At 26.1% G+C, this 22,840-nt stretch overlaps 1 protein-coding gene across 1 annotated transcript in view; it reads left to right on the forward strand.

Moving 5' to 3' along the window:
• Positions 1-22,840, forward strand: part of Sdc (Syndecan) — a 263,979-nt gene that overhangs the window by 119,887 nt on the left and 121,252 nt on the right. Inside the window, exon 3 of the mRNA XM_075311725.1 lies at positions 375-479. Within this exon, the coding sequence (XP_075167840.1) occupies positions 375-479 (105 nt within the window). The remainder of the gene's footprint in view (positions 1-374; positions 480-22,840) is intronic.

Consider the following 22,840-nt stretch of genomic DNA (forward strand, 5'->3'; position numbering starts at 1 on the left):
TTACTTGTTTGTATTATATAAATGCTTTAAAATTTCCTTGTCAGGGTGATTTCGTTAAATAGTAGATAAGGACAGTAGGAATCTTGTCGACCTAATCATGTCCAAAATTAAAATAATAAAAAAACCTAATGGAATTTATCAACAAATGCTTGAAAACATAGAATAATGATGTAATTAAAATTGCTAATAGTTTTATAGAACAAATTTCATATTTTTTGTTAGTTAGATAGCATCACCAAAAAATATGCAATTTCTTAAGGCGCTTTGTGAAGTAGGAAAACAGATTTTGGTTCACTTAATATAAAGTTTTTTTTTTTATATAAATGCTTGTGCTATATTATTTAATGTCTATTTGCATTTTTTTATTCTTACAGAAATCTTTAAAGCCCTCGCCAGCCTCAACATTATCATCTAGTCTATCACCTAGAGATGAAATATACATTGATGATGAAGGCCTTGAAGGTTCTGGACGTGGTGGGGTAAGTAAAAAAAATGCAAGCATTATTTATTATCAAACAAAAAGCGACATTTCGTTAAAACGATTTAGGTTTTATGCAAACCATTTTTCTTTTTTAATCATGCTTTTATGTAATCTCTATTTTGTTGTAGTCTGTTGCTTGTTAGTCAGATTAAATGAATGTCCACTACGAATTGTTTTTCCGCATATGGTCATAGGACTGTCATATTTCATAAGTGCAATTTATGTTGTCACATGTTTTGGAACTGTGATGTGTTTGTTTTAGACAGTATCTTTTATTTGTTTCCAGAAGAGTTTATTGGGTTAAACCGAAGCATTTGTATAATTGGAGAATTAAAGTAATTTACAGTTAACAATAAATCTTCTTAGAAGCTACTTAATCTCGTAACTGCAAATGGTTTAAAGTTAAAAATTTGTGGTGAAAATATTTTTTTTTAAAGACCTAAACACTTGGTTTTTTCTTATTTGTAACTCCGGCCATTCGGTAAATACCAATGCATGGTATTGTCATGTCCTATTATTTTTTTCCGTGACATTTATTTTACAATTGACGTGCAAAGTATTTGTTTTATTGTCAGTTCATTCGAAAAAACCATTGTCATATTTTTATTTTATAAATGTATGATATATTAAAGGATGTCTAGAAATTAATTTATATTTTAAATAATTCTTCTTCTGAATAAATACGAAATCAATGTACGACATTTCAAAGCTGAATGATTTTTAATTAAAAATCGTTGTCATTGTGTTTTTTTGATTTGACATGAATACAATGACAATTGTATTTGTAGTTATTGTATTATTTCTCCTACAAACAATACACAAAGTGATCAAAAAGTAATTTTAGTTTATTTTTTTAACTGTAAAGTTTGTGAATAAAAAATATACATCATGTGATGCGAACAAAAGTATATTTGTAGACACCAAGTATTTTTAGGTCGAAATTTTTTTCGCCATATCCAAAGTGGAATGGATCATATCACTTCGTCCATGCAGAAGGATTGGCTTATGGTACGGTCCCACTGGGAAAATATTTGACAGAAGTTAAAAAAAATCGTTGCCACATTAAAATCATCAAACCTTTTTACCTCATGTTGTATATATATATACATATATATAATTGGAGTATTTTCCAATATCTGTATACTGACAAAATTTTATATAGAAATAAAATTTTGACAAAATTTTCTATAGAAATAAAATTTTGACAAAATTTTCTATAGAAATAAAATTATGACAAACATTTCTATAGAAAAAAATTTACCAAAATTTTGTTTAAAAATAAAATCTTGACAACATTTTCTATAGAAATAAAATTTTCTATGGGAATAAAATCTTAAAAAAATTTTCTATAGAAATAAAATTTTAACAAAATTTTCTATTGAAATAAAATTTTAACAAAATTTTCTATAGAAATAAAATTTTAAACAAAAGTGTCAATAGAAATAAATTTTTAACAAAATGTTCTATAGAAATAAAATTTTGACAAAATTTTCTATAGAAATAAAATTTTGTCAAAATTTTCCAAGAAATAAAATTTTTACAAAATTTTCTATAGGAATAAAATTTTGACAAAATTTTCCAAGAAATAAAATTTTTACAAAATTTTCTATAGGAACAAAATTTTAACAAAATTTTCTATAGAAATAAAATTTTGACAAAATTGTCTTTAGAAATAAAATTTTGACACAACTGTCTATAGAAATACAATTTTGACAAAATTTTCTATAGACATAAAAGTTTGACAGAGTTTTCTATAGAAATAAAATTTTGACAAAATTTTCTGTAGAAATAGAATTTTGGCAAAATTTTCTATAGAAATAAAATTTTGACAAAATTTTATATAGCAATAAAATTTCGACAAAATTTTCTATAGAAATAAAATTTTGACAAAATTTTCTATAGAAATAAAATTTTGACAAAATTTTCTGTAGAAATAAAATTTTGTTAAAATTTTATATAGCAATAAAATTTTGACAAAATTTTATACAACAATAAAATTTCGACAAAATTTTCTATAGAAATAAAATTTTGACAAAATTTTCTATAGAAATAAAATTTTGGCAAAATTTTCTATAGAAATAAAATTTTGATAAAATTTTCTGTAGAAATAAAATTTTGTCAAAATTTTCCAAGAAATAAAATTTTTACAAAATTTTCTATAGGAATAAAATTTTAACAAAATTTTCTATAGAAATAAAATCTGGGCAAAATAGTTTATAGAAATAAAATTTTGACAAAATTTTCTATAGAAATAAAATTTTAACAAAATTTTCTATAGAAATAAAATTTTAACAAAATTTTCTATAGAAATAAAATTTTAACAAAATTTTCTATAGAAATAAAATCTAGGCAAAATAGTTTATAGAAATAAAATTTTGAAAAAATTTTCTATAGAAATAAAATTTTAACATTTTCTGTAGAAATAAAATTTTGACAAAATTTTCTGTAGACATAAAATTTTGTATAGAAAAAAAATTTTGTCAAAATTTTCCAAGAAATAAAATTTGTACAAAATTTTCTATAGGAATAAAATTTTAACAAAATTTTCTATAGAAATAAAATTTGGATACCATTTTTTATAGAAATAAAATGTTGATACAATTTTCTATAGAAATAAAATGTTGACAAAATTTTCTATAGAAATAAAATTTTGACAAAATTTTCTGTAGAAATAGAATTTGACAAAATTTTCTATAGAAATAAAATTAAGACAAACATATCTATAGAAAATTTTCTGTAGAAATAAAATTTTGAAAAATTTTCTATAGAAATAAAATTTTGACAAAATTTTCTATAGAAATAAAATTTTGTCAAAATTTTCCAAGAAATAAAATTTGTACAAAATTTTCTATAGAAATAAAATCTGGGCAAAATTTTCTATTGAAATAAAATTTTGAAAAAATTTTTATAGAAACAAAATATTTACAAAATTTTCTATAGAAAAAAATGTTGGAAAAAATTCTATAGAAATAACATTTTGAAAAAATTTTCTATAGAAATAAAATTTGGATAAAATTTTCTATAGAAATAAAATTTTGATAAAATTTTCTATAAAAATAAAATTTTGACAAAATTTTCTATAGAAATAAAATTTTGACAGAGTTTTCTATAGAAATAAAATTAAAACAAACATATCTATAGAAATAAAAGTTGACGAAATTTTCTGTAGAAATAAAATTTTGAAAAAAATTTCTGTAGAAATAAAATTTTGACGGAGTTTTCTGTAGAAATAAAATTTTGACACAATTTCCTTAGAAATAAAATTTTTACAAAATTTTCTTTAGAAATAAAATTTTGACATTTTCTATAGAAATAAAATTTTGACAAAATTTTCTGTAGAAATAAACTTTTGACGGAGTTTTCTGTAGAAATAAAGTTTTGACAAAATTTCCTGTAGAAGTAAAATTAACACCAACATATCTAGAGAAATAAAATTTTAACAAAATTTTCTAGAGAAATAAAATGTTTACAAAATTTTCTATAGAAATAAAATATTGACAAAATTTTCTATAGAAATAAAATATTGACAAATTTTTCTATAGAAATAGAATTTTGACAAAATTTTCTCTAGAAATACAATTTTGACAAAATTTTCTATAGGAATAAAATTTTGCTAAAATTTCGTGGATGCTGTCCATGTTCAGCGGACGAAATGTTTGTCTGCACAGAGCTTCGAAACTGTTTTTAGGCAATTTTCCTGTTATTTGTCCCCATTTAGTTTAACATCACGGTCGATGAATACGAGCACGAAGCGACTATGACCATCATCGGCACTTGAGTTCTGGTGGCCTATCGAAAGTGAACATTTTATAGAAATGAAATTTTGGCAAAATTTTCTATAGAAATAAAATTTTGACTAAATTGTTTATAGAAATAAAATTTTCGTTTTGTTTGTTATTGTTGGCTTCTCTTCAATCGTTATAAATTTGACAAGCATACTTTTCCTCTGTTGGTTAAGCTACACTTGTAGTTTAGTCAATGCATGGCTTTAAGCTGAGATCAAAAATAACGAAATAAAATTTTGATAAAATTTTCTATAGAAATAAAATTTTGATAAAATTTTCTATAGAAATAAAAGATTGACAGAGTTTTCTATAGAAATAAAGTTTTGACAAAATTTTCTGTAGAAGTAAAATTAAGACCAACATATCTAGAGAAATAAAATGTTTACAAAATTTTCTATAGAAATAAAATGTTGACAAAATTTTCTATAGAAATAAAATTTTGACAAAATTTTCTATAGAAATAAAATTTTGACTAAATTTTTTATAGAAATAGAATTTTGACAAAATTTTCTCTAGAAATACAATTTTGACAAAATTTTCTCTAGAAATATAATTTTGACAAAATTTTCTATTGGAATAAAATTTTGCTCAAATTTCGTGGATGCTGTCCATGTTCAGCGGACGAAATGTTTGTTTGCCCAGGGCTTCAAAACTGTTTTTAGGCAATTTTCCTGATATTTGTCCACATTTAGTCGATGAATACAGGCACGAAACGACCATTACCATCGTCGGCACCTGAGTTTTGGTGGCCTATCGAAAGTGAACATTTTCAGATGATCTCATTCTCACTTCAGTCCATTGGGCAAGTGAATCAACTTCTTGGCTTATCCCACTCCAAGTTTATTTTGTGTATCGGTAAACTGTTGTCCTGTTTGGAACTTCAATGGCTTTAGTTCAAGCTCTTTTTGAAATATGTGTTGCATCGGTGATATACCCATGGTACAAAGAAGTTTTCTACTACTGCGTCATGGATTTCGATCAACTCTAGCTTACACTTTTCGAATCATTTCTAGTGTCGTTGCCGCCTATCCGCTCTAAGACGAACGGTTAACGTGATTGTAATACATATCAGCCACACTGTATATATAATTCACTTATAACATATGGGGAAAAATCGACAGTTGTGACCCGCCATTAATCAACATGTTTTCGGAAATATTTATATCCCTAAAAGTAGGCTACATTTTTGTGATAAGTAAACAAATTTTCTACCGTCGCTGTTTCAGAAAATGTACTACACATCAAGGAGGCTTAATACTTATGTGACCACCCTTGCATGTGTATATTTATATAATTTACTTATTTAAGTAGTATCACAAGTTGGGCCAGCTATTAAATATTATTGGAATTATTTCAGTTCCAATAGGTATTCAATATTTTTTGAGACATGTTTTCAGCTATATGAAGGTAAAATATTGGTGACTTGTCCAACTATATACCAAAAAAATATGTCACTTCTACTTTCGTTATTATTTAAGAAGTTGTATTGGGGCCCCCCATTATTTATTTGTAAAAATATTTGTGCGCCTATAAGCAATTTTTGTTTAATATTTAAATTTTATTGAGAATTGTTTTTAAGCTACATTGGGGTACATGTAGCATATTTCAATATCTTTCAATATTATAATCTCTCTATGAGAAATATTTTGGAATTATATATGTGCCTATAAGTAGGCAACAGTTTTTAAATTATTACAATTTTATTGAGGCTTGTATTTTATATGGCTACAATACAGGTATAGTGACTTATCCAATTATATTTTTAAAGCAACCACCACACATTATGTTGCCATATAGCCTTGTGAAGTTTTTCTTATCTTCCTAAATAAACTTTATCAATTATTTAATTACCTTTCCGCCAAACACACCAAATCATGACAATATTTTTCAAATAACTTAAAAACTTTTACCGCATGAAATTTACCGCAATACTTTAGCAAAGTATTTGCTTAAAAACAAAACACATTTGCGACAACAGAAAAGCGAAAAAATTGATTAAAAAATAATATTAATTAAAAATTAAAAACATTTTGACAACCGATGCCATTAAAAACATTAACCAAAAATATTGGCAAAAAGTTTTGTGAGAAGCTAACCCACCTCTCTCCTCTATTGCCTAAAGCCTAAATGTCAGCAACAGAACACCACCTCATCCTGGATTTCGCAAAACCGATGACTAACGAAAAGCTATTGAAAACCTGATGACAAGAAGATGAAAGTTTTATTTTTTCAGATGATAACAGGGGGCGAAGTTATATTTCTTTGAAGGTGCGTTAAGTTTTCTTCTTTCTTTTGAAAGCCCAACATCCACAAGATGGTTGGAATTTAGCCTTATTTGCCACTTGGTTAATTTTGTTGCCTGGGAGTTTGATGAAAGTGACAAAGTGTAGAATATAAAAAAAGAAAACTTCCATACATTGGATATATATATTATCTACAGGCAAAAGAAGTTATCTCAAGAAGACGAAGAAAAACAAACTGCAAAGAAACCAACTTCCTTTAATAGAATTCTTCACAGAAATTGAACGCAATTTGCAAACAAAAAAACTGTATTTTTGTCCTTAGAGAACTTTTTGGAGGGTGCCTGTGTCAGACATGTCACGGAGGCAACAAAAGAAACTCAGTTTATGCTGCACTTTGATGTCAGCCAAGAACCAAACTCCCATGGCCTGTAGATATGTAAAAGTATAATGTAGCGTATGTGCTTTTATTTTGGATAAGAAGTTTATATCACTTAGGGTATTCCAATTTAATGGTGGGATTTTGTAGGACTTCGGGATAATCTTTTCATACCTACAAATGACGAATATAGAGAGTATTGTTCATTTGATATGAACATTAACTGTAACGACCATAAAAAAACTGTCTGTAGACATACCGAGTAGATACCGAGTATATTTGAATGAAAGTAGCTTTAATTGAAATAAATAAATAATAAATAAATAAAATAAATAAATTAAATTAAATTAAATTAAACTAAACTAAACTAAACTAAACTAAATTAAATTAAATTAAATTAAATTAAATTAAATTAAATTAAATTAAATTAAATTAAATTAAATTAAATTAAATTAAATTAAATTAAATTAAATTAAATTAAATTAAATTAAATTAAATTAAATTAAATTAAATTAAATTAAATTAAATTAAATTAAATTAAATTAAATTAAATTAAATTAAATTAAATTAAATTAAATTAAATTAAATTAAATTAAATTAAATTAAATTAAATTAAATTAAATTAAATTAAATTAAATTAAATTAAATTAAATTAAAGTAAATTAAATTAAACTAAATTAAATTAAATTAAACTAAATTAAATTAAATTAAATTAAATTAAATTAAATTAAATTAAATTAAATTAAATTAAATTAAATTAAATTAAATTAAATTAAATTAAATTAAATTAAATTAAATTAAATTAAATTAAATTAAATTAAATTAAATTAAATTAAATTAAATTAAATTAAATTAAATTAAATTAAATTAAATTAAATTAAATTAAATTAAATTAAATTAAATTAAATTAAATTAAATTAAATTAAATTAAATTAAATTAAATTAAATTAAATTAAATTAAATTAAATTAAATTAAATTAAATTAAATTAAATTAAATTAAATTAAATTAAATTAAATTAAATTAAATTAAATTAAATTAAATTAAATTAAATTAAATTAAATTAAATTAATATGATATGATATGATATGATATGATATGATATGATATGATATGATATGATATGATATGATATGATATGATATGATATGATATGATATGATATGATATGATATGATATGATATGATATGATATGATATGATATGATATGATATGATATGATATGATATGATATGATATGATATGATATGATATGATATGATATGATATGATATGATATGATATGATATGATATGATATGATATGATATGATATGATATGATATGATATGATATGATATGATATGATATGATATGATATGATATGATATGATATGATATGATATGATATGATATGATATGATATGATATGATATGATATGATATGATATGATATGATATGATATGATATGATATGATATGATATGATATGATATGATATGATATGATATGATAAAATTTTAATAAACAAAAAGAAAAATAAATAACGTCATCGACTTACAATTTTGTTCTTTAATTTCCCAGCAAAAAAATTTGGAAGTTGTTCCAAAGGCACAACTTTAAAAGCACTTCCAGAAATTCACTCCCAATGATGTGCTTTATTGTGACTACCCAGGAAGTTCTTTTTATTCTCTTTTTTATAACTTTTTTTCATAGTTTTAATGGGTAATTTTAAGTCTTTTTTGTTTCAAATAGGTTAAAAACAGAGTAAGAATTCATAAAATGGTACAAATTGTTTAAACTTTGTCCAAAAAAATGCTAAATCCAATCTAAAAAAAATTTTTGAATTTTTGAAAATATTTGAGGTCAAATGTTTCCGAAAAGCGTTAGAATCCATTAAAAATTATAAAAAGTTATAAAAATTATTTATTTGACCAAATATCACAGAATTTTTTAATTTACATCCAAAACGTTGAATTCGGATCACACCTAACGAAGTGATGCAAATTCAGTTCAACGGCTGTTGAAATGGAGGACTTCCGTCCTATGACAATCCCATGTTAAATTCATCGCTTCTGCGTCAATTTTGCACCACTTCCTGATTCAAAAATAACATTTCCATTACTTTTTCGGCGACGCTTTTTTTGCTGGGTGAATGTAAATTTCATTTGCACGCCAAAATAATCAAAAACCTCTCTCTTGTATCATTGCCCTAAATTAGTTCACTTTTATTTGCAAGAATAAAAAAGTTCTATTAATTAAAATATGTTTTCCCTCTTGGAACTCCCTAATCGAAATGTTCAAGTATTCCGTATTTTGCCAGGCATTCTTAATAAAATTACACTTCCCTATCTGCATTTAACAAGCCATGATGATGTTGAGCACATCAGCAAAAGGACATGAAGTAAAAAAAAGACACACAAAATTAAAACGACACGAAAAATCCATGGTGCAAAAAAAAGAGCTCATGTTAATTTCCAGTTGAAAACCACATTATTTCCCCTCAGAATTGAAATAATGTGTGCCAGAGAGTTTCAGAGGAAATGTGAGAGACTTTACAAAGGGATTGAGGTAGGGTCTCGGGTTGTTCGTTGGTTGGTGATGCTTGTAAGACAGTTTCCGTTTCCTCACATTCCTAGTGTATTCTCAAACCTATACGGAAATACCATCACACAGATACACTAACACAAAGACCAAAAACAACACATACAATGATATTTACAACTATTTCCCTGTGCATGTCTAGAAACCACAGAGGACTAGCATGTCTGTTGAAAACAGAACCACACCAAATATAGAATATTGGGAGGTAAGAGAAACATAAAAAACAAAACAAAAAACAGACACAGCTTACACTCTGAATATTGTGCCGCAAACTTAGAGCTGCCACTGTTACTGATGGTCTTCTCCCCTTTTAGGAAGCAACCTCAGGGAAAACAACTTTAATTTTCACTGAATCTAGTTCAGCTAGTACCCTCACAAAAAAAAGAAAAATGCTGTTTTTTTACATATATAAAAAAATTAATATTTTTTTTTTTTTTGCAAAGACGAGAAACATACTTGGTAAACTTTTTTCATTAAATTTATTTACAATTTCAGTTAATCTTGTTCTTCTATAGTTTTTTTACTTATTACCATGAGTAAGGAGCATTTTATTCTATAGGATAGAGCAAAGGGGTCATGGAATTTCATAGTTCATATTTGAAGATGGTTAATTTTTTAACATGAACTATTTTTACCACCATCATAAAGTCAATTTGTTATATCACTGTACAATTTTGACAAAATTTTCTATAGAAATAAAATTTTGGCAAAATTTTCTAATGAAACACAAGTTTGACAAAATTTCCTATAGAAATAAAATTTTGACAAAATTTTCTATAGAAATAAAATTTTGACAAAATTTTCTATAAAAATAAAATTTTGACAAAATTTTCTAAGAAATAAAATTTTGACAAAATTTTCTATAAAAATAAAATTTCTACCAAATTTTCTATAGAAAAAAAAAAAAAATAGACAAAATTTTCTATAGAAATAAAATGTTGACAAAATTTTCTATAGAAATGAAAATTTGACAAAATTTTCTTTAGAAATAAAATTTTGACAAAATTTACTATAGAAACACAAGTTTGACAAAATTTCCTATAGAAATAAAATTTTGACAAAATTTTCTACAGAAATAACATTTTGACAAAATTTTCCATAGAAATAAAATTTTGACAAAATTTTCTATAGAAATAAAATTTTAACAAAATTTTCTATAGAAATAAAATTTTGACAAAATTTTCTATAGAAATAAAATTTTGAAAAAATTTTCTATAGAAATGAAATAGAAATAAAATTTTCTATAGAAAAAACCTTTTTAATAAAATAAATTTTTGACAAAATTGTCCATTAAATTATGACAAAATTTTGTAAAGAAATGAAATTTTGACAAAATTTTCTATAGAAATAAAATGTTGACAAAATATTCTATAGAAATAAAATTTTTTCAAATTTTCTATAGAAATAAAATTTTGTCAAAATTTTCTATTGAAATAAAATGTTGAACAATTTTCTATAGAAATAAAATTTTGACAACATTTTCTATAGAAATAAAATTTTGACAAAATTTTCTATACAAATAAAATTTTGACAAAATTTTCTATAGAAATAAAATTTTGACAAAATTTTCTATAGAAATAAAATTTTGACAAAATTTACTATAGAAACACTAGTTTGACAAATTTTTCTATAGTAATAAAATTTTGACAACATTTTCTATAGTAATAAAATTTTGACAAAATTTTCTATAGTAATAAAATTTTGATAAAATTTTCTATAGTAATAAAATTTTGACAAAATTTGCTATAGAAATAAAATTTAACAAAATTTTCTATAGAAATAAAATTTTGACAAAATTTTCTATAGAAATAAAATTTTGACAAAATTTTCTATAGAAATAAAATTTTGACAAAATTTTCTATAGAATTAAAATTTTGACAAAATTTTCTATAGAAATAAAATTTTGACAAAATTTTCTATAGTAATAAAATTTTGACAAAATTTACTATAGAAACACTAGTTTGACAAAATTTTCTATAGTAATAAAATCTTGACAACATTTTGTATAGTAATAAAATTTTGACAAAATTTTCTATAGTAATAAAATTTTGACAACATTTTGTATAGTAATAAAATTTTGACAAAATTTTCTATAGTAATAAAATTTTGATAAAATTTTCTATAGTAATAAAATTTTGACAAAATTTGCTATAGAAATAAAATTTAATAAAATTTTCTATAGAAATAAAATTTTGACAAAATTTTCTATAGAAATAAAAGTTTGACAAAATTTTCTATAGAAATAAAATTTTGACAAAATTTTCTATAGAATTAAAATTTTGACAAAATTTTCTATAGAAATAAAATTTTGACAAAATTTTCTATAGTAATAAAATTTTGACAACATTTTGTATAGTATAGAAAAAAATTGTGAAAAAATTTTCTATAGAAATAAAATTTTGACAAAATTTTCTACAGAAATCAAATTTTGACAAAATTTTCTATTGAAATAAAATGTTGAACAATTTTCTATAGAAATAAAATTTTGACAAAATTTTCTATAAAAATAAAATTTGGACAAAATTTTCTATAGAAATAAAATTTTGTCAAAATTTTCTATTGAAATAAAATGTTGAACAATTTTCTATAGAAATAAAATTTTGACAAAATTTTCTATAGAAATAAAATTTTGACAAAATTTTTTATAGAAATAAAATTTTGACAAAATTTTCTACAGAAATAAAATTTTGACAAAATTTTTTTAGAAATAAAATGTTGACAAAATTTTCTACAGAAATAAAATGTTGACAAAGTTTTTTGCTAAAATTTTCTCGAAATTTTGGTGGATTGTTTTTGACTCGGGTGGCAACCGTGGTACGAATACATTGTGTTTCATATACAAATTTATTTACTTATTTAAGCGGTATCCCGTACAACAAGATATATGTCGTATGATTAAAGTACAGGAATTTTACTAAAAATATAATGAAACATGATCATAATGTATAATAAAAAATGAAAAGATTACAACATTGAAAATATGTTTAAAAATAAAACTGAATTAAAAAAATTGCTATTTTGTCAGTATTTTAATAAAATTTCCGAGTTTTTTTGTGATGATCACAAGTTAGCTTACTTTTGGTTCTAGATCGCAACGTTCAGGAGAATTTGGAAAAATCAAAGTTGTTGTATAAAAATTTGGATTTTTTTGTGGGTTTTCATGACGTTATTGAATTTTTAGGGATAATCACGAATTAACACCCATTTCGATTATCCGAAGCATATTTTAGAAGATATGTTGAAAATGAGGTTTTCATAGAAAATTTCGATCACTGGAGGATTTTCAAGGGTTTTACCACTATTTAGTGTGTTAACTTAATTTTTTTATGGGGAATAAATTGTTTTCTTGCGAAAATTGAACTACAATTTTTTTTTTTTTGATATTTTTAGCTGCCATATACGAACTTTTTCCGTATCATAATAGCGCGACGTAATTCATCCTTACAATGTTTGTGTACATAGAAATTATTTTGCTTTAGTTAGCATTTTACTTATTTCTATGGTCATTGAAATTTATTCCTACGTTTAGGTCATAACATTTTTGAGACATGCTTGGAATAAAGAAAATGTCAATGGGTTTGGAAAAATGTCTTAAAAATTTTTAAAAATTAACTAATATAATCAAAAACCTCTCTCTTGTATCATTGCCCTAAATTAGTTCACTTTTATTTGCAAGAATAAAAAAGTTCTATTAATTAAAATATGTTTTCCCTCTTGGAACTCCCTAATCGAAATGTTCAAGTATTCCGTATTTTGCCAGGCATTCTTAATAAAATTACACTTCCCTATCTGCATTTAACAAGCCATGATGATGTTGAGCACATCAGCAAAAGGACATGAAGTAAAAAAAAGACACACAAAATTAAAACGACACGAAAAATCCATGGTGCAAAAAAAAGAGCTCATGTTAATTTCCAGTTGAAAACCACATTATTTCCCCTCAGAATTGAAATAATGTGTGCCAGAGAGTTTCAGAGGAAATGTGAGAGACTTTACAAAGGGATTGAGGTAGGGTCTCGGGTTGTTCGTTGGTTGGTGATGCTTGTAAGACAGTTTCCGTTTCCTCACATTCCTAGTGTATTCTCAAACCTATACGGAAATACCATCACACAGATACACTAACACAAAGACCAAAAACAACACATACAATGATATTTACAACTATTTCCCTGTGCATGTCTAGAAACCACAGAGGACTAGCATGTCTGTTGAAAACAGAACCACACCAAATATAGAATATTGGGAGGTAAGAGAAACATAAAAAACAAAACAAAAAACAGACACAGCTTACACTCTGAATATTGTGCCGCAAACTTAGAGCTGCCACTGTTACTGATGGTCTTCTCCCCTTTTAGGAAGCAACCTCAGGGAAAACAACTTTAATTTTCACTGAATCTAGTTCAGCTAGTACCCTCACAAAAAAAAGAAAAATGCTGTTTTTTTACATATATAAAAAAATTAATATTTTTTTTTTTTTTGCAAAGACGAGAAACATACTTGGTAAACTTTTTTCATTAAATTTATTTACAATTTCAGTTAATCTTGTTCTTCTATAGTTTTTTTACTTATTACCATGAGTAAGGAGCATTTTATTCTATAGGATAGAGCAAAGGGGTCATGGAATTTCATAGTTCATATTTGAAGATGGTTAATTTTTTAACATGAACTATTTTTACCACCATCATAAAGTCAATTTGTTATATCACTGTACAATTTTGACAAAATTTTCTATAGAAATAAAATTTTGGCAAAATTTTCTAATGAAACACAAGTTTGACAAAATTTCCTATAGAAATAAAATTTTGACAAAATTTTCTATAGAAATAAAATTTTGACAAAATTTTCTATAAAAATAAAATTTTGACAAAATTTTCTAAGAAATAAAATTTTGACAAAATTTTCTATAAAAATAAAATTTCTACCAAATTTTCTATAGAAAAAAAAAAAAAATAGACAAAATTTTCTATAGAAATAAAATGTTGACAAAATTTTCTATAGAAATGAAAATTTGACAAAATTTTCTTTAGAAATAAAATTTTGACAAAATTTACTATAGAAACACAAGTTTGACAAAATTTCCTATAGAAATAAAATTTTGACAAAATTTTCTACAGAAATAACATTTTGACAAAATTTTCCATAGAAATAAAATTTTGACAAAATTTTCTATAGAAATAAAATTTTAACAAAATTTTCTATAGAAATAAAATTTTGACAAAATTTTCTATAGAAATAAAATTTTGAAAAAATTTTCTATAGAAATGAAATAGAAATAAAATTTTCTATAGAAAAAACCTTTTTAATAAAATAAATTTTTGACAAAATTGTCCATTAAATTATGACAAAATTTTGTAAAGAAATGAAATTTTGACAAAATTTTCTATAGAAATAAAATGTTGACAAAATATTCTATAGAAATAAAATTTTTTCAAATTTTCTATAGAAATAAAATTTTGTCAAAATTTTCTATTGAAATAAAATGTTGAACAATTTTCTATAGAAATAAAATTTTGACAACATTTTCTATAGAAATAAAATTTTGACAAAATTTTCTATACAAATAAAATTTTGACAAAATTTTCTATAGAAATAAAATTTTGACAAAATTTTCTATAGAAATAAAATTTTGACAAAATTTACTATAGAAACACTAGTTTGACAAATTTTTCTATAGTAATAAAATTTTGACAACATTTTCTATAGTAATAAAATTTTGACAAAATTTTCTATAGTAATAAAATTTTGATAAAATTTTCTATAGTAATAAAATTTTGACAAAATTTGCTATAGAAATAAAATTTAACAAAATTTTCTATAGAAATAAAATTTTGACAAAATTTTCTATAGAAATAAAATTTTGACAAAATTTTCTATAGAAATAAAATTTTGACAAAATTTTCTATAGAATTAAAATTTTGACAAAATTTTCTATAGAAATAAAATTTTGACAAAATTTTCTATAGTAATAAAATTTTGACAAAATTTACTATAGAAACACTAGTTTGACAAAATGTTCTATAGTAATAAAATCTTGACAACATTTTGTATAGTAATAAAATTTTGACAAAATTTTCTATAGTAATAAAATTTTGACAACATTTTGTATAGTAATAAAATTTTGACAAAATTTTCTATAGTAATAAAATTTTGATAAAATTTTCTATAGTAATAAAATTTTGACAAAATTTGCTATAGAAATAAAATTTAATAAAATTTTCTATAGAAATAAAATTTTGACAAAATTTTCTATAGAAATAAAAGTTTGACAAAATTTTCTATAGAAATAAAATTTTGACAAAATTTTCTATAGAATTAAAATTTTGACAAAATTTTCTATAGAAATAAAATTTTGACAAAATTTTCTATAGTAATAAAATTTTGACAACATTTTGTATAGTATAGAAAAAAATTGTGAAAAAATTTTCTATAGAAATAAAATTTTGACAAAATTTTCTACAGAAATCAAATTTTGACAAAATTTTCTATTGAAATAAAATGTTGAACAATTTTCTATAGAAATAAAATTTTGACAAAATTTTCTATAAAAATAAAATTTGGACAAAATTTTCTATAGAAATAAAATTTTGTCAAAATTTTCTATTGAAATAAAATGTTGAACAATTTTCTATAGAAATAAAATTTTGACAAAATTTTCTATAGAAATAAAATTTTGACAAAATTTTTTATAGAAATAAAATTTTGACAAAATTTTCTACAGAAATAAAATTTTGACAAAATTTTTTTAGAAATAAAATGTTGACAAAATTTTCTACAGAAATAAAATGTTGACAAAGTTTTTTGCTAAAATTTTCTCGAAATTTTGGTGGATTGTTTTTGACTCGGGTGGCAACCGTGGTACGAATACATTGTGTTTCATATACAAATTTATTTACTTATTTAAGCGGTATCCCGTACAACAAGATATATGTCGTATGATTAAAGTACAGGAATTTTACTAAAAATATAATGAAACATGATCATAATGTATAATAAAAAATGAAAAGATTACAACATTGAAAATATGTTTAAAAATAAAACTGAATTAAAAAAATTGCTATTTTGTCAGTATTTTAATAAAATTTCCGAGTTTTTTTGTGATGATCACAAGTTAGCTTACTTTTGGTTCTAGATCGCAACGTTCAGGAGAATTTGGAAAAATCAAAGTTGTTGTATAAAAATTTGGATTTTTTTGTGGGTTTTCATGACGTTATTGAATTTTTAGGGATAATCACGAATTAACACCCATTTCGATTATCCGAAGCATATTTTAGAAGATATGTTGAAAATGAGGTTTTCATAGAAAATTTCGATCACTGGAGGATTTTCAAGGGTTTTACCACTATTTAGTGTGTTAACTTAATTTTTTTATGGGGAATAAATTGTTTTCTTGCGAAAATTGAACTACAATTTTTTTTTTTGATATTTTTAGCTGCCATATACGAACTTTTTCCGTATCATAATAGCGCGACGTAATTCATCCTTACAATGTTTGTGTACATAGAAATTATTTTGCTTTAGTTAGCATTTTACTTATTTCTATGGTCATTGAAATTTATTCCTACGTTTAGGTCATAACATTTTTGAGACATGCTTGGAATAAAGAAAATGTCAATGGGTTTGGAAAAATGTCTTAAAAATTTTTAAAAATTAACTAATATAGAATAGATTTGTCTTTGTCTTTTGACCAATTTTAATAATATTTTTATAATAGATTTCTTGTGGCTTTGTTTGATAACAAGCCTCTTAACTGTCCCATATATCCACAAAAATGTTTGCTGACATTTCGACAATCTATTGACGTCATGTTCTATGCCCAGTAGTGTCAATGGTGGGTGAAAATTAAATATTAACCCTGGAATGATTTGTGTCACATCCATCTACACTTCGCTTAACCACTTTTGCAATTACGTGCTTGTTTTCCCACAGGGCAGAACACTAAAATGTGGCTGAATGGCTTTTGAAGAATTCCATGAAAAGTTTGTATATGGCCAAAATACCAACACAACAAAGCGCTTTTGGAGAGAAGTTATTGAGGTGGTAAAACTGAAAGTCATTCAGTGGGACAATGTGTAAATTTGTGGTTTGACTTTTTGGTAAAAAAGTTTTCATTTTTTGGTTTGTTGGACTTTTTTTTTCATTTTATATATGGTTTTGCCAACTGTCAACTAAATAAATATAATCAAAATGAAGTATATTTGAATCGAATTACTTGTTTTTTTTTTTCGTTTTCGGATATTTGTTTTTAATGCAAATACAAAAATAGTATATACGGCTGACAGTTTGGTCCGGGCATATCTTAACTACATAAATGGTCGGAGGGGTTATATCAAAACCTATCCCTTGTAGCTCACCTTCGAAATTGACCTGAAGGCATATAAAACCAGAATATGTGACTAATTTCAGCTTCATTACTGAAAGCTGTATCGTGATTACGAACGACAGACACAAGGAGCGCAATGTACCAAATTTCAACCGGATCGAAAGAATTTTGCTTCTCCAAGAGCTCCGGAGGTCAAATCTGGGGATCGGTTTATATGGGGGCTATATATAATTATGGACCGATATGGACCAATTCCTGCATGGTTGTTAGAGACTACACGCAAAAAAATAATTCTTTCCTCCCAAACGAAATTTTAGACAAACAAAGTTCGTTTCTCATTTGCTTTTCGTTGAAAGGAAGTGCATTTGGAAGAAAAGTATATACTTTTTGTGATAAACGTTTATTCTTTTCCAGGATGTAAAAACAATTTCATAAAGACTAACTCAAAAAAATTTTTTTCTGGCTAATTGCATTTTCCCTCACATCTTTCTCACTTCCACGAAGTTTTTTAGTTCTTAGCACCTTTTTCTGTAATACCAACAATGTAGAAGAAATTTTACGATTTTATAAATTTTTAAAATTTTTTACCTTTCACCTGGACGGAGAATTGAACCGCGGACCATGCACTTTGTAAGCCAACACACTAACCACTGAGCTATGTACCTGTTATGGTCATCAATAGATAAATGTCCATATAAGTTATATTTATATTGCATAGCTTGCGGCGCCCACGAACCGAATGAACAAAGTTTATTTAACAGAAACAAACACTTAGTTTGGCACCGTGGAGCAGTGGTTGCTACGCCCGACTTGCATGCCAAGGGTCGTGGGTTCGATCCCCGCTTCGACCAAAGTTTTTTTTTGTTTTTTTTTTTACATATATTCCAGATATGTTCGGAAGATTCCGAAAAAATGTTCAACATTACATTGTAGTGTATTAAATTTTGAACTGTAAACTGTGTCTTATTAAAGACCTAAAGTCGGAAAAGACCAGTGTTTGATATAAACGAAATGGACTGTGTTGTTGTTTCAAAAATAACTTTTTTTATTGAAAAAAATAAAAAGTTTGTAACAAACGAATTTTTTTTCGTGATAAAAGTTTAAAATTTTCGAAGCAATTCTAAAAACTCTAACAAAAGAAAAACGTTTTCGGTACACGTATTCCAAACGTTTTTTTTCTTTGCGTGTATATGGGAGCCACCGTGGTGCAATGGTTAGCATGCCCGCCTTGCATACACAAGGTCGTGGGTTCGATTCCTGCTTCGACCGAACACCAAAAAGTTTTTCAGCGGTGGATTATCCCACCTCAGTAATGCTGGTGACATTTCTGAGGGTTTCAAAGCTTCTCTAAGTGGTTTCACTGCAATGTGGAACGCCGTTCGGACTCGGCTATAAAAAGGAGGTCCCTTTTCATTGAGCTTAACATGGAATCGGGCAGCACTCAGTGATAAGAGAGAAGTTCACCAATGTGGTATCACAATGGACTGAATAGTCTAAGTGAGCCTGATACATCGGGCTGCCACCTAACCTAACCTAACCTAACCTAACCTAGAGACTATATACTAACACCACGTACCAAATTTCAACCGAATCGGATGAATTTTTCTCATCCACGAGGCTCCGGAGATCAAATCTGGGGATCGGTTTATATGGGGGCTATATATAATTATGGACCGATGTGGACCAATTTTTGCAGAGTTGTTAGAGACCATATTCTTACACCATGTACCAAATTTCAGCCGGATCGGATGAATTTTGCTCCTCCAAGAGCTCCACAGGTCAAATCTGGGGATCGGTTTATATGGGGGCTATATGTAATTATGGAGCGATGTGGACCAATTTTTGCATGGTTGTTAGGGACCATATACTAACACCATGTACCAAATTTCAACCCAATCGGATGAATTTTTCTCATCCACGAGGCTCCGGAGGTCAAATCTGGGGATCGATTTATATGGGGGCTATATATAATTATGGACCGATGTGGACCAATTTTTGCATAGTTGTTAGAGACCATATTCTTACACCATGTACCAAATTTCAGCCGGATCGGATGAATTTTTCTCCTCCAAGAGCTCCAGAGGTCAAATCTGGGGATCGGTTTATATGGGGGCTATATATAATTATGGAGCGATGTGGACCAATTTTTGCATGGTTGTTAGGGACCATATACTAACACCATGTACCAAATTTCAACCCAATCGGATGAATTTTTCTCATCCACGAGGCTCCGGAGGTCAAATCTGGGGATCGATTTATATGGGGGCTATATATAATTATGGACCGATGTGGACCAATTTTTGCATAGTTGTTAGAGACTATACTCTTACACCATGTACCAAATTTCAGCCGGATCGGATGAATTTTGCTCCTCCAAGAGCTCCAGAGGTCAAATCTGGGGATCGGTTTATATGGGGGCTATATATAATTATGGAGCGATGTCGACAAATTTTTGCATAGTTGTTAGGGACCATATACTAACACCAGGTACCAAATTTGAGCCTAATCAGATGAAATTTGCGTCTCTTAGAGGCTCCGCAAGCCAAATCTGGGGATCGCTTTATATGGGGGCTATATATAATTCTGGACCAATTTGGACCAATTTTTGCGTGCTTGTTAGAGACCATATACTAACACCATGTACCAAATTTCAACCGAATCGGATGAATTGTGCTTCTCCAAGAGGCTCCGCAAGCCAAATCTAAGTGTCGGTTTATATGGGGGCTATACGTAAAAGTGGTCCGATATGGCCCTTAGATCGACTCAGAATTTCACCACGACCCATAATATATGTATATACTTTATGGGGTCTTAGAGCAATATTTTGATGTGTTACAAACGGAATGACAAAGTTAATATAACAGGGTATAACAATGCAACTTACCTATTTGTTCGTTTCCAAGTAAACTTTCTGGAAGCTTTGAACTTTTGCTTAACTATTTGATTTTTTTCTGCTTTAATACTTTCGTTTTCTGATCACAGATTGGAGATACAAAAATCAAAAATTGACTCACCCATAAAAAATAAAAGAGTTCTGGTTTGGATAGGTATGACTAGGTTAGCCGGAAGTGTATTTCTCCTAAAAGCTATACTAATTTACCAGTCTTTTGTTTAGTCTGTAGCCGTTTTTTCTATCTCTAAATATTTAAAATCATTTTTGATCAGTTATTCCTATTTTCTATGCATTCCACTATTGCAAAAGTGTCTATCTCTAGAGCATTTTGTTTTTTATTCTACAGTTCAACTTTTTAAAGCCACTAAATCATTGCATCCCGTATATGTGACAACATGTCCTACTCGCTCAGCAACATACACACACGCACACAAGCACCCTTTGGAATTATTTCTCAATTCACAATTTACCAACTCACTATTCACACAATCAAACCAGAGGCACAGACTCTGCCTTGGCAGGATACATTCTAACCGAATGTTTTCATTTTTTTTTGTCCTTTTTTGGTTTTTCCATCTCTATGCGTTTTTATGTCACTGAGTTTGTATTAGTGGGTTGGTTGATGTGTTTTGGTGACTACGTTGTGTTTATGTATTTGTTTGTCTGTCTGTCTGTCTGCCTGTCAGTGGTTATAAGTGAAATGGAGGGTCATTTGTGGTTAAATATGTATATATGAGTATGTATGTGTGTGCGCTTGTGTGGTTATGCACATCTCATGTAATCAAGTATGCGTGCGTGTGTGTGTGCGCATTTAAACGCATTTTTGTGGTGCATTTTGTATTTATGGCCAAGTGTAACCATGCATGAATTTTTGCTATGTATGTTAAGCATAACATTTATGGGTCCTATATGGATGGATGTGTGTGTGTGTGCGTGTGTATTTTCTTTCCTGTCTTTGGTGGTTTATAGTCAACTTTTGTCTGCATGCTGGTTTTCTTTGAATAGTTTTGTATACGATATTGTGCACGTGTATGTGTGTGCGTGTGTTGCAAAACCTCTGATGTAAATTACAAAACCACCAAAGGAGTTCTTTTGTCAAAATAGTTTTACATAACCAAGCAAGCGTAGCTATGTTTGTAAGCCTAAAATAAAGTATTAAGGACAAAATATGAGGGACATTTTGAAATATTTCGGTAAGGTGCAACAAGTTCTGTTTCAGTGGAATATTCAATGAAAATAAAATATGTTTTCTTTGACATTATTTAAAAAAAAATTAAAATTAACGCACAATTTGTTCAAAGAGAATGTATAAAAATATCTAATATGGGGTCCATATAAATCAATCTGGAGATAACAAATTAAATTGAACAAATTAAATTTTTCAAAAAATCCTTCCTTATAGCGAAAAGCATCGGTACATGTTTTGGTATAGCCCTAATATGGACAGCCCTTCGATCTGAACCGCTGATTTCATTCGATATGCCTGAAATTGGAAAACTTTTCTGAACTGGGTTCTGGGTTCAGAAAATTATATTTCGAATTTTGGTAATATCGGTTCATGTTTTGGTAAAGACCCCATATAGACAGATTCCCCGATTTGATTTCTTCGACTTTTAGACACTGTAATATTTATTGGTGTTCTTCAAATTGTAAATTTGGAAATTATTTTTGCTCAGCTAAAAGACTATGACAGATATGGATTGTATCGGTTCTTGTTTTGGTATAAGGACAATATAGGTTTCTATTTGTGTTTTTAATTAACAAAATCCTTTATTTATTTAACAACGATGATATAGAACTGCAAACTAATAAAAGTTTTGACAATATTTTCTATAGAAATAAAATTTTAACAAAATGTTCTATAGAAATAAAATTTTAACAAAATGTTCTATAGAAATAAAATTTTGAAAAATTTTTCTATAGAAATAAAATTTTTGAAAAAGTTTTCTATACAAAAACATCCTGACAAAATCTTCTATAGAAAAAAAATTGACAAAATTTTCTATAGAAATAAAATTTTGTCAAAATTTTCTATAGAAATAAAATATTGAAAAAATTTTCGGTAGAAATAAAATTTTGAAAAAATTTTCTATAGAAATACAACTTTGAGAAAATAAACTTTTGACAAAATTTTCTATAGAAATAAAATTTTCACAAAAT

The sequence above is a fragment of the Haematobia irritans genome, chromosome 5 (assembly GCF_050003625.1).
Source record: "Haematobia irritans isolate KBUSLIRL chromosome 5, ASM5000362v1, whole genome shotgun sequence".
Lineage (NCBI taxonomy): Eukaryota > Metazoa > Arthropoda > Insecta > Diptera > Muscidae > Haematobia > Haematobia irritans.